This window comes from Mustela nivalis (genome assembly GCF_964662115.1).
Source record: "Mustela nivalis genome assembly, chromosome: 17".
NCBI lineage: Eukaryota > Metazoa > Chordata > Mammalia > Carnivora > Mustelidae > Mustela > Mustela nivalis.
The window spans coordinates 36,558,847-36,575,010 of record NC_139036.1 but is presented as its reverse complement, the minus strand read 5'-3'; the positions used below and the strand labels follow the sequence as shown (position 1 = coordinate 36,575,010).

At 40.2% G+C, this 16,164-nt stretch overlaps 1 protein-coding gene across 24 annotated transcripts in view; it reads right to left on the bottom strand.

Moving 5' to 3' along the window:
• Window positions 1-16,164, bottom strand: part of MBTD1 (mbt domain containing 1) — a 71,415-nt gene that overhangs the window by 39,692 nt on the left and 15,559 nt on the right. For all 24 annotated transcript variants that reach the window (XM_082704605.1, XM_082704604.1, XM_082704612.1 and 21 more), the window contains one exon: window positions 4,463-4,664. In XM_082704605.1, coding sequence (XP_082560731.1) covers window positions 4,463-4,616 — 154 coding nt within the window. In that variant the 5' untranslated portion in view covers window positions 4,617-4,664. The remainder of the gene's footprint in view (window positions 1-4,462; window positions 4,665-16,164) is intronic.

The following is a 16,164-nucleotide window of genomic DNA, read 5'->3' as shown; positions in this document are numbered from 1 at the left end:
AATATGGTATTGTAAATGTATCCTCTCCTTATGACTGTCCTAAAAATCTTTTCTCTAGCTTACTTTATTGTATATATTGTATTATATAATGTAGGAATACATTATATAATGTAAAAAACATACAAAACACATTAGTCGACTGTTAAAGTTATCAGTAAGGCTTCTGGTCAACAGTAGGCTATTAGTAATTAAGTTTTTGGGGAGTCAAAGGTTTCACACATATTTGTGTGAGGGATGGGCTCCTAACTCGTGTTGTTCGAGGGTCAACTTATGTATTAATAGTATTTTTTTTTAAAGAGTTAACACATTTAGGGGCGCCTGGGTGGCTCAGTCAGTTAAGCGTCTGCCTTTGGCTCAGGTCACAATCCCAGGGTCCTGGGATCGAGCCCCTTGTTGGGCTCCCTGCTCGGTGGGAAGCCTGCTTCACCCTTTCCTTCTCCCTGCTGCTCTGCCTACTTGCGCTATCTCTGTCAAAAAAACCAAAACAAAAACCAACTTAAAAAGAGGAAAAAGAGTTAACACTTTGAAAAAATCTCATGCAGCTTTGTCAATAGTGACCAAGAAATTTAAGGTGAAGTAGAAGACATCCAAGTAGGTTTTAACTGACCACATGACCATACCTAGTTGGTCCTGATAAATGTCAGGAAGTTCTTTTTTTTATTTTTAAAGATTTTATTTTTAAGTAATCTCTATACCCAATGTGGGACGTGAACCCACAACCCCAAGATCAGAGGTTGCATGCTCTACCGACTGAGGCAGCCAGGCAACCCCAATTTTTAAAAAGTTTTATTTATTTATTTAGTAATCTCTACGTTCAACATGGAGCTCAAACTCATGGTGGCCCTGAGATGAAGAGTCACATGCTTTTCCAAGTGAGTCGGCCAGGTGCCCCAGTGATGGGAAATTTTTATTTTTATTTATTCATTTGACAGACAGAGATTATAAGTAGGCAGAGAGGCAGTCAGAGAGAGGAGGAAGCAGGCTCCCTGCTGAGCAGAGAGCCCGATGCGGGGTTGATCCCAGGACCCTGGGATCATGACCTGAGCTGAAGGCAGAGGCTTTAACCCACTGAGCCACCCAGGCGCCCCATGGGAAATTTTTTGATATGGCCTACATCTCTGCCCCAGGCCCTGTGCTGTTCAGCTTTTTAATTGAAAAACTAGAATATGACCAATAGGGCATTATCATCAAATCTGAAAATGGCACAAAACTAGAATATCATACAACACAACCTTCAACATTAAATGACAGAATCAGAAATAAAAAATTTCTAAAAAGACCAAAATTAAGTAAGGAACAGGCTATGTAAATTTATTTATTTATTTATTTAGGAGTGGGGAGGGGAGAAGGTGAGAGAATCTTTTTTTTTTTTAAAGATTTTATTTATTTATTTGACAGAGAGAGATTACAAGTAGGCAGAGACGCAGGCAGAGAGAGAGAGAGAGAGAAAGAGAGGAGGAAGCAGGCTCCCTGCTAATCAGAGAGCCCGATGAGGGACTGGATCCCAGGACCCTGAGATCATGACCTGAGCCGAAGGCAGAGGCTTAACCCACTGAGCCATCCAGGCCCACAGGGTGAGAGAATCTTAAGCAGGCTTAAGATGAGCTGGATCTCATGACCTGAGCAGAAATCAACAGTCAGATACTTAACTGAGCCAACCGGTTGCTCCCAGAATAATTTAAAGTCTTAAGCACTGGATTTAAAATATCAACTGCAGGGGCACCTGGATGGTTCAGCTGGTTAAGCAGCTGCCTTCGACTCAGGTCACAATCCCAGGGTCCTGAGATTTAACCCAGTGGCGGGCCCCCAGCTCAGTGGGGCATCTGCTTCTCCCCCTTCCCCAGACTTGGGCGTGCATGTGTGCTCTCTTTCTCAAATAAATAAATAATATCTTAAAAAAAGAAAAAAAAAATCAACTGTAGCTGGAAAGGGGCTAGAACTTGGCGGGTCTCAAAAGGAAAGCCCCCAGAAGCTTTTCTGTTTCCAAACCCAGAGCCTGTCCTTTGGGGACTGAGAAAGAACCTAATTCTTACCAGATATCCTGCCACACTCAGAGAGAGGTCTCTGAGGACCAGCACAGTGTGTAGTTCATCCAGTATCCACAGGGGAAACTTCTGCATATATACTTGCTGCCCATCATCCTGATGGACAGGCTTGTGGAGGTCAGAGCCAGTCTTTTGCCCTTAGACCCATGGCGAGGCCTCAGAACCTGGCTTTTGGCAGCTGAGGTTCTATGACAGTTATTTAAGCTCTGATCACTGTTACTCTGCTTCCCTTTATCAAGAGAGGCATTAAGAGAAATGTGAAACTGATTTCACTACAGCCTCAACCTGGGAGTAAGTTTGAAATCATTCCTGGGTCCTCTTCAGGCCCGGAATCATTCCTCAATTTTAAAATCAGAATGGTATCATGGCGGACTCACTTCAGAATCTAAGTGGTATCAAACAAGGCTGGATCCTATTCCCATTCAGTGTTTTCAGGCATCCCTGGTGTATGCAGCCCCAGATGGGGCTTCTGGGGATACTTCCCTCACCCCTGCCTTCAGGCCACTCTGCCTAGCAGGTAACCACATCTCAACTGTACAGACAGAAAAACAGGCTCAGTGGGTTAGAACCCTGCCCAAGGCCAAAAATTTAACTCCAAATCTGCTTAATCTACCTTCTTTCCCCTGTGCCCGAGTCTTCGTGATGTCCTTGGAGATGACCTTGTCTGGCTCCCAAATGAAGTGGGAGTGTGTCCCTCAGCTTTTGCCAATAGGAAGCCTTTTTGCTGACAGCAAGTATCAGAAACGTGTGGGAGGCCCTCAGTGAGCACTGACTGATTTAAAAATATGTTTTCAGGTACTGCAGGACACAAAATGGTTGTATTTCCAGGTCTTTCATCTCTCAGTGATGTTTCTTGTGATCAGTCGCCTATGTGTCTGCCATAATTGAATGGCCCAGCATTATTCCTTCAAAGTCCTACCTCCTAACCTTTGCTAGTATAGTTCCCTCCTTTCACAGGCTTCTCCCACGCCTTCTACCTTTGTCCTTCAAAGCTGGCTCAAAGGCTGCCTGCCCTGTGAAGCCTTCTCTGGTTGGACCCAGTGAAGATTCCGCATGCCTTTCATGCTCCCATAGCCCTTGCTTGTGCCTTTCCTAAAAGTATATTCAAATTAGCCTCATATCATTTATTTAAAAACAGAGAGCTGGGGTCCCTGGCTGGCTCAGTGGTGGAGCATGTGACTCTTGTTCTTGGGGTTCTAAATTCAAGCCCCGTGCTGGGTGGAGAGATTACTTCAAAATCTTAAAAAAAAAGTTAACTGCAAATGCACAAAATTGGTTTAATTGGTTTACTGATTAAGTTGTAGAAAAGATGAAAGAGTTTCAGCTATATGCAAAATCAGTGCTACTTTCAAAAAAACTAGAGCAGGGGCCCCTGGGTGGCTCAGTAGGATGAAGCCTCTGCCTTCGGCTCAGGTCATAGTCTCAGGCTCCTGGGATTGAGCTCCGCATCGGGCTCTCTGCTTGGCAGGGAGCCTGCTTCCTCTCTTCTCTCTATGTGCCTCTCTGCCTACTTGTGATCTCTCTCCCTGTGTCAAATAAATAAATAAAATCTTAAAAAAAAAAAAAAAAAAAAAAAAAAGCTAGAGCAATTCTGCGGCATGAGTGGAAACACAGTCCTGAGAAAGGGAGATGAAGGCGTAACTATCTTCTGTCCTAATTACATAGGTGACCAAACATTTGCTTGAGGTGCTTTCTAGGGTAGAGGACTTCAAATCCTAAAAAGAGGACAGTCTTAGGCAAGGCAGGACAGGCTGTTACCCCATTACCACTAATTCGAAGTATGCCTAGAAGATGGTGAGCAGGACATACCGATGAATTAAAATACACTGTAATATTATGAGAAATCACTGAAGCAACTAGAGTTACTCAGAGTGTTCTAGTGGGAAAGGAGACCACTGTAACAAGGATTAGAATTATTCGTGTAGCTCTAAAAGGCAAAATTAAGACTCAACAACAAAATCCAGAGCACGGATAATTTTGGTGCAATATAAAGGATATTCTGGTAATCACAGATACATTATCACTGGAAGTGTTAACAGAAAACATCCCATGAGGAATTTCTGTAGAGACACGAGACTTTACCTTGCAAGCATCTGTTAACTCTACAAGCCTATGATCCTACACACTTTCAGTTACACGGGGATTTACTATCTGAAGACTGAATTCATGTCCACATTATGTTTCTCAATAGCCTTTTATTTTTATTTTGTTCTCCTTGCCTTCGGCCAGAATACGGCAGGTAGGCAAGATAAAGAGTTCAAACCGAAATCTAGGGTCTCATCTACAACTATAAGCTTCAGACTGTGTTTCTTTTTTCCTTGAAAAATTCTAAGGAAGGGAAATGACAGAAAAAATCAAACTAGAACATAACCCCCCATCATGAAGCTGAGTAACACTGGAAGGCTGGAAATACTCACCCATGCCAGATTTACCATCTGGGTACGTGTACACTTGTCCATTGTTTTTGATAATTGGGAGGTTCGAAGGTAAAGGAGCAACTTCTTCTTCACTCTCCTCTGAGCTGGAGCTGCTACTCGTGTCCTCACTGCAGCTATCATAACCGTCAAACATCCCGAATGAGTCTCTCCTTTTCCTTTCAGAGCGTGAAGAATGTTCGGTCTTGAAAGTAGAAGAAATCAGTGATCCATGACACAGAAAGAATATGCCCCCTCCCCCCTCAATTAACTTAGTTCAAATTGTGGTAAGTGGCATCTGAAAAATGAAGATCTAGCTCCCAGAAATGATAATTTTATTTTGTAATGAAACGCTTGTTTCAAAACAGAGGCTTCCCTTTCTTTAAGGTGCAACTTCATTAGCTACCATGTTAACAAACAAGAACTTCAATGGTGACAGCAAGAACACTGAGTAGGATCAGAAGATCACCATATAATTTAAGCTTTGCCATAAACTAGGTGGGTCACTTCTCTATAAAAAAAAGTAGGTTAGGGGCGCCTGGGTGGCTCAGTGGGGTAAGCCTCTGCCTTTGGCTCGGGTTGTGATCTCAGGGTCCTGGGATCGAGCCCTGTGTTGGCTCTCTGCTCGGCGGGGAGCCTGCTTCCCCCCCTCTCTGCCTGCCTCTCTACCTACTTGTGATCTCTGTCAAATAAATAAATTAAAAAAAAAATCTTAAAAAAAAAGAGTAGGTTAGACGGTTTGTCTTTTTTTTTTTTAAATTGTGGTGAAATACACATAATGAACAGAAAAAATGATTTCTCAATTTGCCTTTCAGCTCTGGAACTGTAGATATCTACAATAATATAATAATACACCGTAAAATTTTGAGATTAGTGAGAAGAAAGCAGAAAGAAAACAGGAAAATAAAGAGAAACAAAATCTTCAGGAAACAATAATCTATAAGGAAATAGGAGCAACACAGGCAACAAAAGAAAACTTCAAAAAAAATACAACGTAAACACACAGCGAGTTACAACTAGAGGGCCAAGTATCAACCAAACAATCTTTAGAGTTTGGCACCTATCCTTATACTTTTGCTTCACTTAGTATTTTTTGGGTATCATTTTACACTTTTTGCTCAGTTTCTTTCCAGGCTGGTTTAACTTTCAACTATGACCAATAACAAAGCTGAAATCTGTTATTCAAAGCCTGACAAAAATAAAACCAAGCAAATGCATCTTTAAGTTTGAGATACTGAGCTACGGAGCAATTATTTTTAGGTACACAGATATGGGAAACTGATTTTCCCATGTATCAGGTATAACTATGAAAGTGACTCAATCAGTTTCTTAATCCACACAATAGAAATATTTTATACCCAAATGAATACTTTCTTTTAAGAAGGCCTCTTCTTCTTCTAGTATCCTTCTTTTAGAACTCTCTTTTAAATCCAGTTTTAAGAAGAAAACCGTATTGTATGTGGCTACTTGGTAATTCCATTTCCCTCAATAGTTTTCCCTAGCTTGACTACCTCACAGAATAACTTGCAGGTATTAAAAAAAAATCAAATGTACTTTCAAAGAATCAAAATCTGCTACCACCAGATTTCAAGAGTAAGATTCTGAGGGTAATGCCAAAAGAAAGTCTAGCAACATTTTTAACTGATAAGGTGGTAAGGAATGGAATAGTCCTTGTTAGAGTGAGGGGTGGTGCTAACAGCACAGAATTCGGATAGCCCTAGGTTTGGGTTGTGGCTCTGCCATTCATTGGCTGTGAACTCAGCTGTGAAACAAGTTATGAGCTTCTTTCCCTATTCACTCAACATTCAACAACTGTTTACCAAGCATTTGTGTGTTTCACAGTGGCAGAAGCTAAAGACAGAGTCGTGTAATAAAGCAGACAAGACTCATGCTTTTCACACAGGCTACGAGTCTACTGGCAGGGAGGAATCCAAGCAAGGCCACGTGAAGTCAGAGTCAAACTGAGGCAGGAGTGGTCAGCTAAGATTCAGGGGTGAGGAAAGGCCTTGGTGAGATAAGACCCTGATGCCAAAAAAGGCAGTCAATTGAATATTTGGTGCTGGGATATTCTAGGCAGAGCAAAGAACAAGAACAAGGTTGGAACATATGTGGCACACTGAAAGGCCAGTGTGGCTTGTGTCGTGTGAAAGGTCTATAAGATGGGTTTGCAGGACGATAAAGAGGCCACATCATGAGAACCCTTGAAGGCCAGGGCAAAGAAGTGATACATTCTTTTTTTCTGAGGGGAATGGAAAGACATTATGAAATATTTATTACAGTGTCTGGAATGCACACTTAATAAACACTGGCTAGAATTTTAAGTTCTAGTAGATTCACACAGCTCACATCCATGCAGAGATGGATCTTTTATACCCAAAGTTGTCATAGAAGGTAGTCCACTTTACAGCCAGCCCAGTTAGCAGCTAATGCATATTTACTGACCCCTAAATGTCAGTGCAGAGTATCTTATTCGGACTCTACTTGCCAGCGAATATAACCTTGTAGTTTCAGGGAGTCAACAATGATAAACATCTTGGTATCAACATTATAGGCTGTTAACGTTTTAAAAAAAAGTATTAAAAATAAAGTATTATGGTTAAATACATTTGGAAAATTTTCCTTATTTCATGGCCTATTTATTTATTAGAAGAATATTTATTTATTTGACAGAGATCACAAGCAGGCAGAGAAGCAGGCAGAGAAAGAGGAGGAAGCAGGCTCCCTGCTGAGCCGAGAGCCCAATGTGGGGCTTGATCCCAGGACCCTGGGATCATGACCTGAGCCAAAGGCAGAGCCTTTAACCCACTGAGCCACCCAGGTGCCCCTCAGGCCTCTTTAAACCTTTAATATGCTTATGAACATTATGGTAATTTAAGAGGGATATAGAATATGCAGTCTCTTCCATAGTTCCAGCACACAAAGAAAATGATCAGCTATACAATGCAAGGGTTATAAGCCCCTGAATGTACCTAGCCTGAGGCCTCTGACTATATCCCAAGCATTGCAGGGATGAATTAACTTGACAAATCCAGGACACACTAGGTGGGGAGCTACATTCTACTTGGGAAGTGGTGTTCCTTGAGTATATTTTTCTTAGATTAGGAAAGAATACTAATGAACTATACATATGAACTATAATCAACTTACTCTATGTTAAACTTACCATTTACTGCAGGGGAACTTAATTGGAAAACCTGAATGAGACCAAAATCCCTAAGGGGGCTGCGACTTCAATAAAAGGGTAGGTAGGAAAAAAACATCTGACTACATGCAAAAGAGGACCTACAAGTGAGTCTTTTCTGCCCATGTTCTGGGTGGAGAGGCTACACTGGGATTTTATAATCACAGGCCTGCTCTCCTGTACCTCTGAGGATATAACTTACACTACCCTAGATGGTCAGTGAATCCCCAGCTCAAGACATTAAAGTAGTTTCCGGCCACTAGTGCCCCATGAAACCCAGCAAAAGCATCCTAAATCATTGCAAGAAATAATCACCTACAACTCAGGCCTTTCAGCATTCCCACAGATTTGACCAAGTATGAGTACACAATCAAGAATCAAACATATAATAAGCAATCAATCACAAGTGTCAGTAGAAATAGATTAGGAATTCCAAGTAGGCACAGAAATTGCTAGACAGAGTATAAAAGAACTATTCAAGAACTGTTTTTTTTTTTTTTTTTAAAAGATTTACTTACTTGACAGAGAGAGGGAGGAGGAAAGAATGAGACGGAGAAGAGGCTCACAGCTAAACAGAGAGCCCAATGCGGGGGTTGATTCCAGGACCCTAGGATTACGACCCGAGCCGAAAGCAGATACTTAACTGACTGAGCCACCCAGGGGTCCCAAAAACTGTTTAAGATGAAATAAAAAGGGGCACTTGGGTGGCTTAGTCTGTTAAGTGACTGACTCTTGATTTTGGCTCAGGTCATGATCTTATGGCTGTGGATGAGACCTGCACTGGGTTTCTCATTCAGCAGGGAGTCCGCTTGAGATTCTCTTTCCTCTCCCTCTATGCCACCCCCGCCCCTCTCCCACCACACACGTGTGTGCATGCTCTCTTCTCTCTCCGAAATAAATAAATCTTGGGCCCCTGGGTGGCTCAGTAGGTTGAGCAACTGTCTTAGGCTCAGGTCATGATCCTGGAGTCTCAGGACTGAGTCCTGAATTGGGCTCCCTGCTAGGCAGGGAGTCTGCTTCTCCCTGGAACCCTCTCCCCCCTCATGATCTCTCAATCTCTCAATTAAATAAAAATCTTAGGGGCGCCTGGGTGGCTCAGTGGGTTAAAGCCTCTGCCTTCGGCTTGGGTCGTAATCCTAGGGTCCTGTGATCGAGCCACATTTCAGGCTCTCTGCTCAGTGGGGAGCCTGCTTCTTCCTTTCTCTTTGCCTGCTTCTCTGCCTACTTGTGATCTCTCTCTCTCTCTGTGTCAAATAAATAAATAAAATCTTAAAGAAAAAAATCTTAAGAAAAAAAGAAAGAAAGAAATCTGAAAAAAGGAAAATTATTATTAAAAAATGAAGAAAAGAATAAAAGTCATCAGACAGACCTAAAAAGACTCAAATATAACTTCTATGAATGAAAAATATAACTGCTGTAATGGAAAAAACACCCCCCACCAAAACACCTCAATGGATAGATCAAACATGGCTAAAAAAGAAATAAGGAAATGGAAGATTAAGAAAACAACCAAAACACAACAAAGAAAAACAGAAATATAAAAAAGAGGTTAAAAGGGCATAAAGATCTAATAAATGTCTAATATGAATTCTCAGAGGAGAGAATATGGAGATGCTGAATGAAAGACTGGTTGAGAATTCTGCAATAACACTAAAAACAAATAGAACACGAGAAAAAGAAAAACACATTTAAACAGATCATAGCATCAGTGCAAACCACTCAAGATTTAAAAAGGGACCAATCACCACAGTGAATCCTATTCCTTAAAAAGTCCAACCTCAGGCTCATTCAGTACAATCAGCAGCTTAGTGACTGAACTAAGCTATAAGAGGATAGGCAAGGATAGGCAAGGATCACCAATCATTTAAGACAAGCCTCTGAGGGGCACCTGGGTGGCTCAGTGGGTTAAAGCCTCTGCCTGAGGTTCAGGTCATGATCCCAGGGTCCTGGGATCGAGCCCTGCATTGGGCTCTCTGCTCAGCGGGAAGCCTGCTTCTCCCTCTCTCTCTGCCCGTGCTCTTGGGCTCTCTCTCTCGCTCACTTTCTCAAATGAATAAATAAAATCTTAAAATAAAGGCCTCTGAGAATGTGAAAGACCAAAACAAATCTTCAGGAAAAAACAACCTATAAGGAAACAGAAGCAATAAAAGGAGCAAAAGACAAAACAAAACAAAACCTTCAAAAATAAAATTAATGGGGCACCTGAGTAGCTCCATTGGTTAAACATCTGCCTTTGGCTCAGGTCATCATTATCCTGAGGTCCTGGGACAGAGCCCTCCATCAGGCTCCTTTTCTGTGGGGAGTCGACTTCTCCCTTTGCCCCTCCCCCCTGCTCATGCACACACACTCTCATAAATAAATTAAAAAAAACTTTAAGAAAAAAATGAAATTTGGGGCGCCTGGGTGGCTCAGTGAGTTAAAGCCTCTGCCTTCGGCTCGGGTCATGATCCCAGGGTCCTGGGATCGAGCCCCACGTTGGGCTCTCTGCTCTGCAGGAAGCCTGCTTCCTCCTCTCTCTCTCTCTGCCTGCCTCTCTGTTTACCTGTGATCTCTGTCTGTCAAATAAATAAATAAATAAAATCTTAAAAAAAAAAAAATGAAATTCTTCAGGGATGTAAGAACAGAACACCATCCCTGAACAAAATCTTGAAGTATAAAAACAGAAGGGGCAAGATAACCTCTATGTTGTACACCTGAAACCAATGTTAACATTGTGTCAACCACATACAATTAAAAAAATTAAAGAAAAAAAGAGAAAAGGTAATCTGGTGGAAAAAAAGATAGTCTTTTCAACAAAATGTGCTGGACTGAATAGATTACAAAATTAAATACATGATGAAATTAAAAAATTAAATAGATTACAAAATTAAAAAAACAAAAAGAAAACCCAATTCTTATCTATACTTCACGTCATCTACAAAAATTAACTCAAAATGGATCACCAACCTAAAAGAACTGAAACTATAAAACTTCTAGAAAAAAAAATGGAAAGAATCTTCATGACCTTAGGTAGGTATAAAATTTTTAGATATGACATTGGAAGTATGATACATAAATGAAAAATGTTGACAATTTGAACTTTATCAAAATTAAAAACTGGTCTTTGAAATATACTATTAAAAGAATAAGGCAAGACACAGACTGGAGAATAGTTATTTGCAAATCACATGTCTGATAAAGGATTGGTATCTAGGATATACCAAGAATTACCCAAACTCAACAACTGAAACAGTCCAATTAGGGGCACCTGGGTGGCTCAGTGGGTTAAGCCGCTGCCTTCGGCTCAGGTCATGATCTCAGGGTCCTGGGATCGAGTCCCACATCGGGCTCTCTGCTCAGCAGGGAGCCTGCTTCCCTCTCTCTCTCTCTCTCTGCCTGCCTCTCCATCTACTTGTGATCTCTCTCTGTCAAATAAAAAAAAAAAAAAAAAAAAGAAACAGTCCAATTAAAAAAACAGATACAACACAATAATAAACTACTCACAGATATATGGATGGTAAACAAAGTCAGGAAAAGATGCTCAAGAGCACTGGTCATTAGGAAAATGCAAATTAAAACCACGAGACACTCTTGTACATCTATTAGATTGCCCCAAATTAAAAACAAAAACAAAAATACCAACCCTCTATGGTCTATGCAGCAAACAGAACTCTCAAACACTGCAGATGGGAAAGTAAAATAGTACAAAAGTATTTTGTAAAAGAGGCAGTTTGTTAAAATGTTAAATATATGCCACCTATCACCCATTTCGTTCCTATTTACCGAATATAAATGAAAAGATACATCCACACACAGACATGAATGGTCGTACTGGCTCAAAATTGGAAATAATCCAAATATCAACAGGCGAATGAGTAAACAAATTATGGCATATCCACATAGTGATTCCATATTGCTGCTCAGCAATAAAAAGGAATGAGCGGATATACATGACATGGATAAGTCTCAAAATAATTACACTGAGCAAAAAACCAGACAAGAGCACATGCTGTAGGACTCCATTTATATAAAACTTTAGAAAATGTGAACTATTTTTGCATTTCCTTCATTTTTACTTAATGTTCTATTTCTTTTCCAAGCCTCAAGTAACATTTAGTTCCCATGTCCCCTAAAGCTCCTCTTGGCTGTGACAATTTTCCAGGTTTTCCTTTCCTGGTTTTTGATGACCTTGAAGGTTTTGAGGAGTCCCTGGTCAGGTATTTTGTTCAATGATCCTCTCCTGAGGTTTGTCTCATGGTTTCCCCAGGATCAGGCCAGGGTGGTTTTTTGGAAAAAAGATCAGCGGTACTGAGAAGTACCCTTTTCATCAAATCATATAAGGAAACCTACTACTAACATGACTTATCCCTGTTGGTATTGACCTTGATCACCTCTACCTGAAGCTGCATTTTTCAGGTTTTTTTGTTATAAAATTACTCCTAACCCCTCTACACACTATACTTTTCGGAAGCCACTTTGTGAAGTCTACACTTGTGAAGTGGGGAGTTAGGTTCCCTCTCCTTGACAGCTGTGCATCCACACAAATAATATGGAGTTCTTCCACACAGATTTCCTCCTTTCAGGTTTATGTGAGGTTTTCTCTCCTGTTGGACGTCTCCAGTTGACAATGTCTCTCAGGGTAGCAAAGTCAGGTGATGGGATTTCCACCTGCGTCTTATCAGTGATGAGAAGTTTGAAGACCTGGTCTAGGTGTGGTCTGGTTTTCCACTGCAGCCTTACTATTTTCCCTCTTTTAATAAGCAATCTATGGAGAGATACTTAAAGTCTATACAAATGCTGTTCATCCAAATTTCACTGCAGATTTAGCATCCAAAGAGGATCTTGCCCAATCTGTAACTGGGATTTGCCAGCCTCAGAATTTCTTCCATATTCTCAGTTGGCATTCCTCTGTAGGGAAGATCCTTCTTTTTTCTCTTATTATGGGTATTCACTCATGAATTCCTACTTTTCAGTGGCCTATAATTCATTATAGTCCTTAGTTTTCTGGAGCTTCAACTGTTCCAGATTTAGCCAATGGGAGCCCATCCAGCTGAGTCATGTCATTCTGACAGGCTTGTATCATTGTTTGAGCAACTCCTTACTTTCTGGCATAACAAGATATTCCAGGTTTATCTGACACTCATTTTCCTGTCCCAACCCTAGAGTCAACCATTTCTTCAGAGAGCCCCAGTTTCTTTTAGTGGGGGCTATAAATAAATAGAAATAAAGATGTGGGTACTCCATGTGCTCAGCACTATTGAAGTCTCTGTCTCTGGGTCCTTTAGTAGATGGAACTGGAATATATACATACATGTATGCTATCTTAGGAAATCACGAGTTCACAATTTTTAATCCAATTCCAATCCATCCTTTAGGGCTTTCCCTTATCTTCCCACATCTGTATTTGGAGTTCTCATCCTCCACAGTGAAAACCCTGGCTTCCACCCAAATTACACATACTCATTTGCTCAATCCTTCCATACATTTTAGTAGTTGCAGGATTACATCCATACTGCTGCGAAAAACAAACTTACGAGTCCAGAATTTCTTTGTAGTCCCATCTCCTTAAATTAATGGTCAGAGTATTGAGTTTAAGAGTTGCTTGGATTGTTTATTTCTCCCTCCTTTACTGTGGTTATGTTACTGATTTGAAATAAACGGAGTTTGGTTTTTAGTTTTCCCTGCCATCCTTACTGAAATAATTTCATTTCTGGGGCCTGTCTAAAACACTGTTCTGCTTCCAAATATAAAGAACTATAAAAAGTTCCAACTTGGAAAAAATCTCCTACCTCACCATCCACCTTTGCAGGCAAGTAACTAACTTTATTGCTTTCTGGTTCACCCTTCTTGTATGTGTATGCTTTGAAAAGGTAAAAAGGTGTATTTATTTTCTTCTTCTTTCTTACAGAAAAGGCCACACACTAAATTCCTCTGTCCTTGGCTTTTAGTAATTCAGAAATATATCCTAGAAATTGTTCCATTTCAGTGCAGAGACATCTTCTCTTCATTCTTTTTTCAGTGGTACAGTACTCTGCTGTGTGTGTGTTTACTCAATCAATCTCCTTTGGACAGACAAAACATCAGTGTTTTGCTGTTACAAGCACTGCCTCAATGAACAAACTTACGCATTTATGTATACATTTACTGCCAGAGGTATACTTTCACAGTATATTCTTTGGGTCGAAGAGTGAATGTGCATATAATTTATTTAGGTATTACCAAATTTTCCTCCATAGAAATTTTACCATTTTGCATTTGCATAAGCAACAGTGAGATTATTTCTGCCAATGTAACAGATGAAAAATGGTATGTCAGTGTAGTTTTTTTTTTTTTTTTAAACTTTCTACTTGGAACAAACTTCAAATTTCTAGGAAAACTGGACAATAGTACAATGAAATCCTGTGTACTCCACTGAGATTTGCTAATTATTAACATTTTGCCTCATTTGTCTTATTCTTCTCTCTATATACATAGCCATTTTGCTAAGCCGTTTGAGAGTAAGGTGTATAATTAATATCTATTTGTCCACCCCAAATTCAGTACGAATTTTCTAAAAATAAAATTGTTCTCTCATAACTACCACAGAGTTAACAGTTTCAAGAAATTTAACATTAATGTGATACTCTCCCCCAATTTACCATCCATAGTCCAATGGACCAATAATGTCCTTATATAGCCTTTTTCCATTCCATCCAGGATGCCATGTCCTATTTGTGTCCTTAGCTTCTTTTAATCTGGAAGATTACTTCTGAATAATGCAGGCTCCCTCTCCACCTTCCTAATAGAATGTTTCTCATTTGATGCTCCTCCTGTTTCCGCATTAGATCAAGTTATATCCCGATAATGCTATATAAGTGAGATAACCTTCTCAGAACATTACATCCAGAGGCATAAGATAACTATGCGGCCCTCTCTGCTGGTGTTAATTTTAATCATTATTTCAAGACGCTTTCCAGTTTTCCACTGTACACTTACTATATTTCTCCTTACAACTAATGAGAAATCTTGCAAACATATTTTAAAATGTGCAAATATTGTTTCTCATTGAAATCTCACTCCACCCCACCCCTAAAGTTAGCATCCAGTAACTCCTGCCAAACCAAACATTACTATGATGGCTACAAAATAATTCTGTAATTCTAGTACTCTTACCAGTCAGCACAAAATTCTTCCACCATCCTCATGTATTTGTCTACCTATCTACTTTTATTATCAGTATGAATTCATACCTCTTTTTCACCCCAATGCTTTATAATCCATCACTGTCCTCAATTATTTTGGGGCTCAAATCATCCCATATGCAGCTACTTGGATTCCCTCAAACTGGCTGCTACATCCCTGTGACATGCTCCCATCATTACCTATTAAGTGTTGACTTACTTTCTGGCATATCAAGATATTCCAGGATCATTTTCTATCTACACTGTTCAACCATTTCTCCAAGGAGCTCTCATTCTTTTCAGTGAGGAATGGTATTAAAAACCAACATGTGCTCACTATTGTTTTACACAGAGCCATTTCTTTTCTTTTGTATATTGATGCAATGTGTGTGTGTGTGTGTGTGTGTGTTTTAAAGATATTATTTATTTATTTGACAGACAGATATCACAAGTAGGCAGAGAGGCAGGCAGAGGGAGAGAGGGAAGCAGGCTTCCTGCCGAGCAGAGAGCCCAATGCGGGGCTTGATCCCAGGACCCTGGGATCATGACCTGAGCCGAAGGCAGAGGCTTTAACCCACTGAGCCACCCAGGTGCCCCGCAATGTGTGTTCTTTTGTTCTTTTTTCTTTAGGGTTTTTAGTCTCTTAGGTTTTTTTTTTTTAAATTTAAAGATTTTATTTATTTATTTGACAGAGAGAGGTCACAAGTAGGCAGAGAGGCAGGAAGAGAGTCCCGATGCGGGACTCGATCCCAGGACTCTGAGTTTTTTTTCCCCCAAAGTTCTGTGTACTTAGGAACTTTGTAATATATAGGAAATTTTGATTTTGCTTATAAAGTTGTCATGTAATTAATATTTTAAAAGTAGTAAAATTTATCCGTATTTCTTTATTATAACTTGATTTTGACTCATTGAAAACTTTTCCTTATAACCACTGTATAGAAAAAAATTCACCAATATTTTGCTGTCTGTACATTTTTTTAATATGTAGACCTCTGATCCACTTGGAGTTTATTCTTATGCATGGTGTGAAGAACTGACCTACGTCATCTTTTCCTAAGTAGCTGTCTAAAGCTGCCATGTTATTAAAATGTCCCTTTTGGGGGCACCTTGGTGGCTCAGTGGGTTAAAGCCTTTGCCTTCAGCTCAGGTCATGATCCTCAGGGTCCTGGGATGGAGCCCCGCATCCCGCTCTCTGCTCAGCAGGGAGGCTGATTCCCCCTCTCTCTCTGCCTGCCTCTCTGCCTACTTGTGATCTCTGTCAAAATAAATGAATAAAATCTTTGGGAAAAAAATGTCCCTTTTGTTTTAGTGATTTGAAATACCACTTCAATAAAGCACTAGGTTTCCATATGTAGCTGTGTCCATATCTGGACTTAACAGTGTTT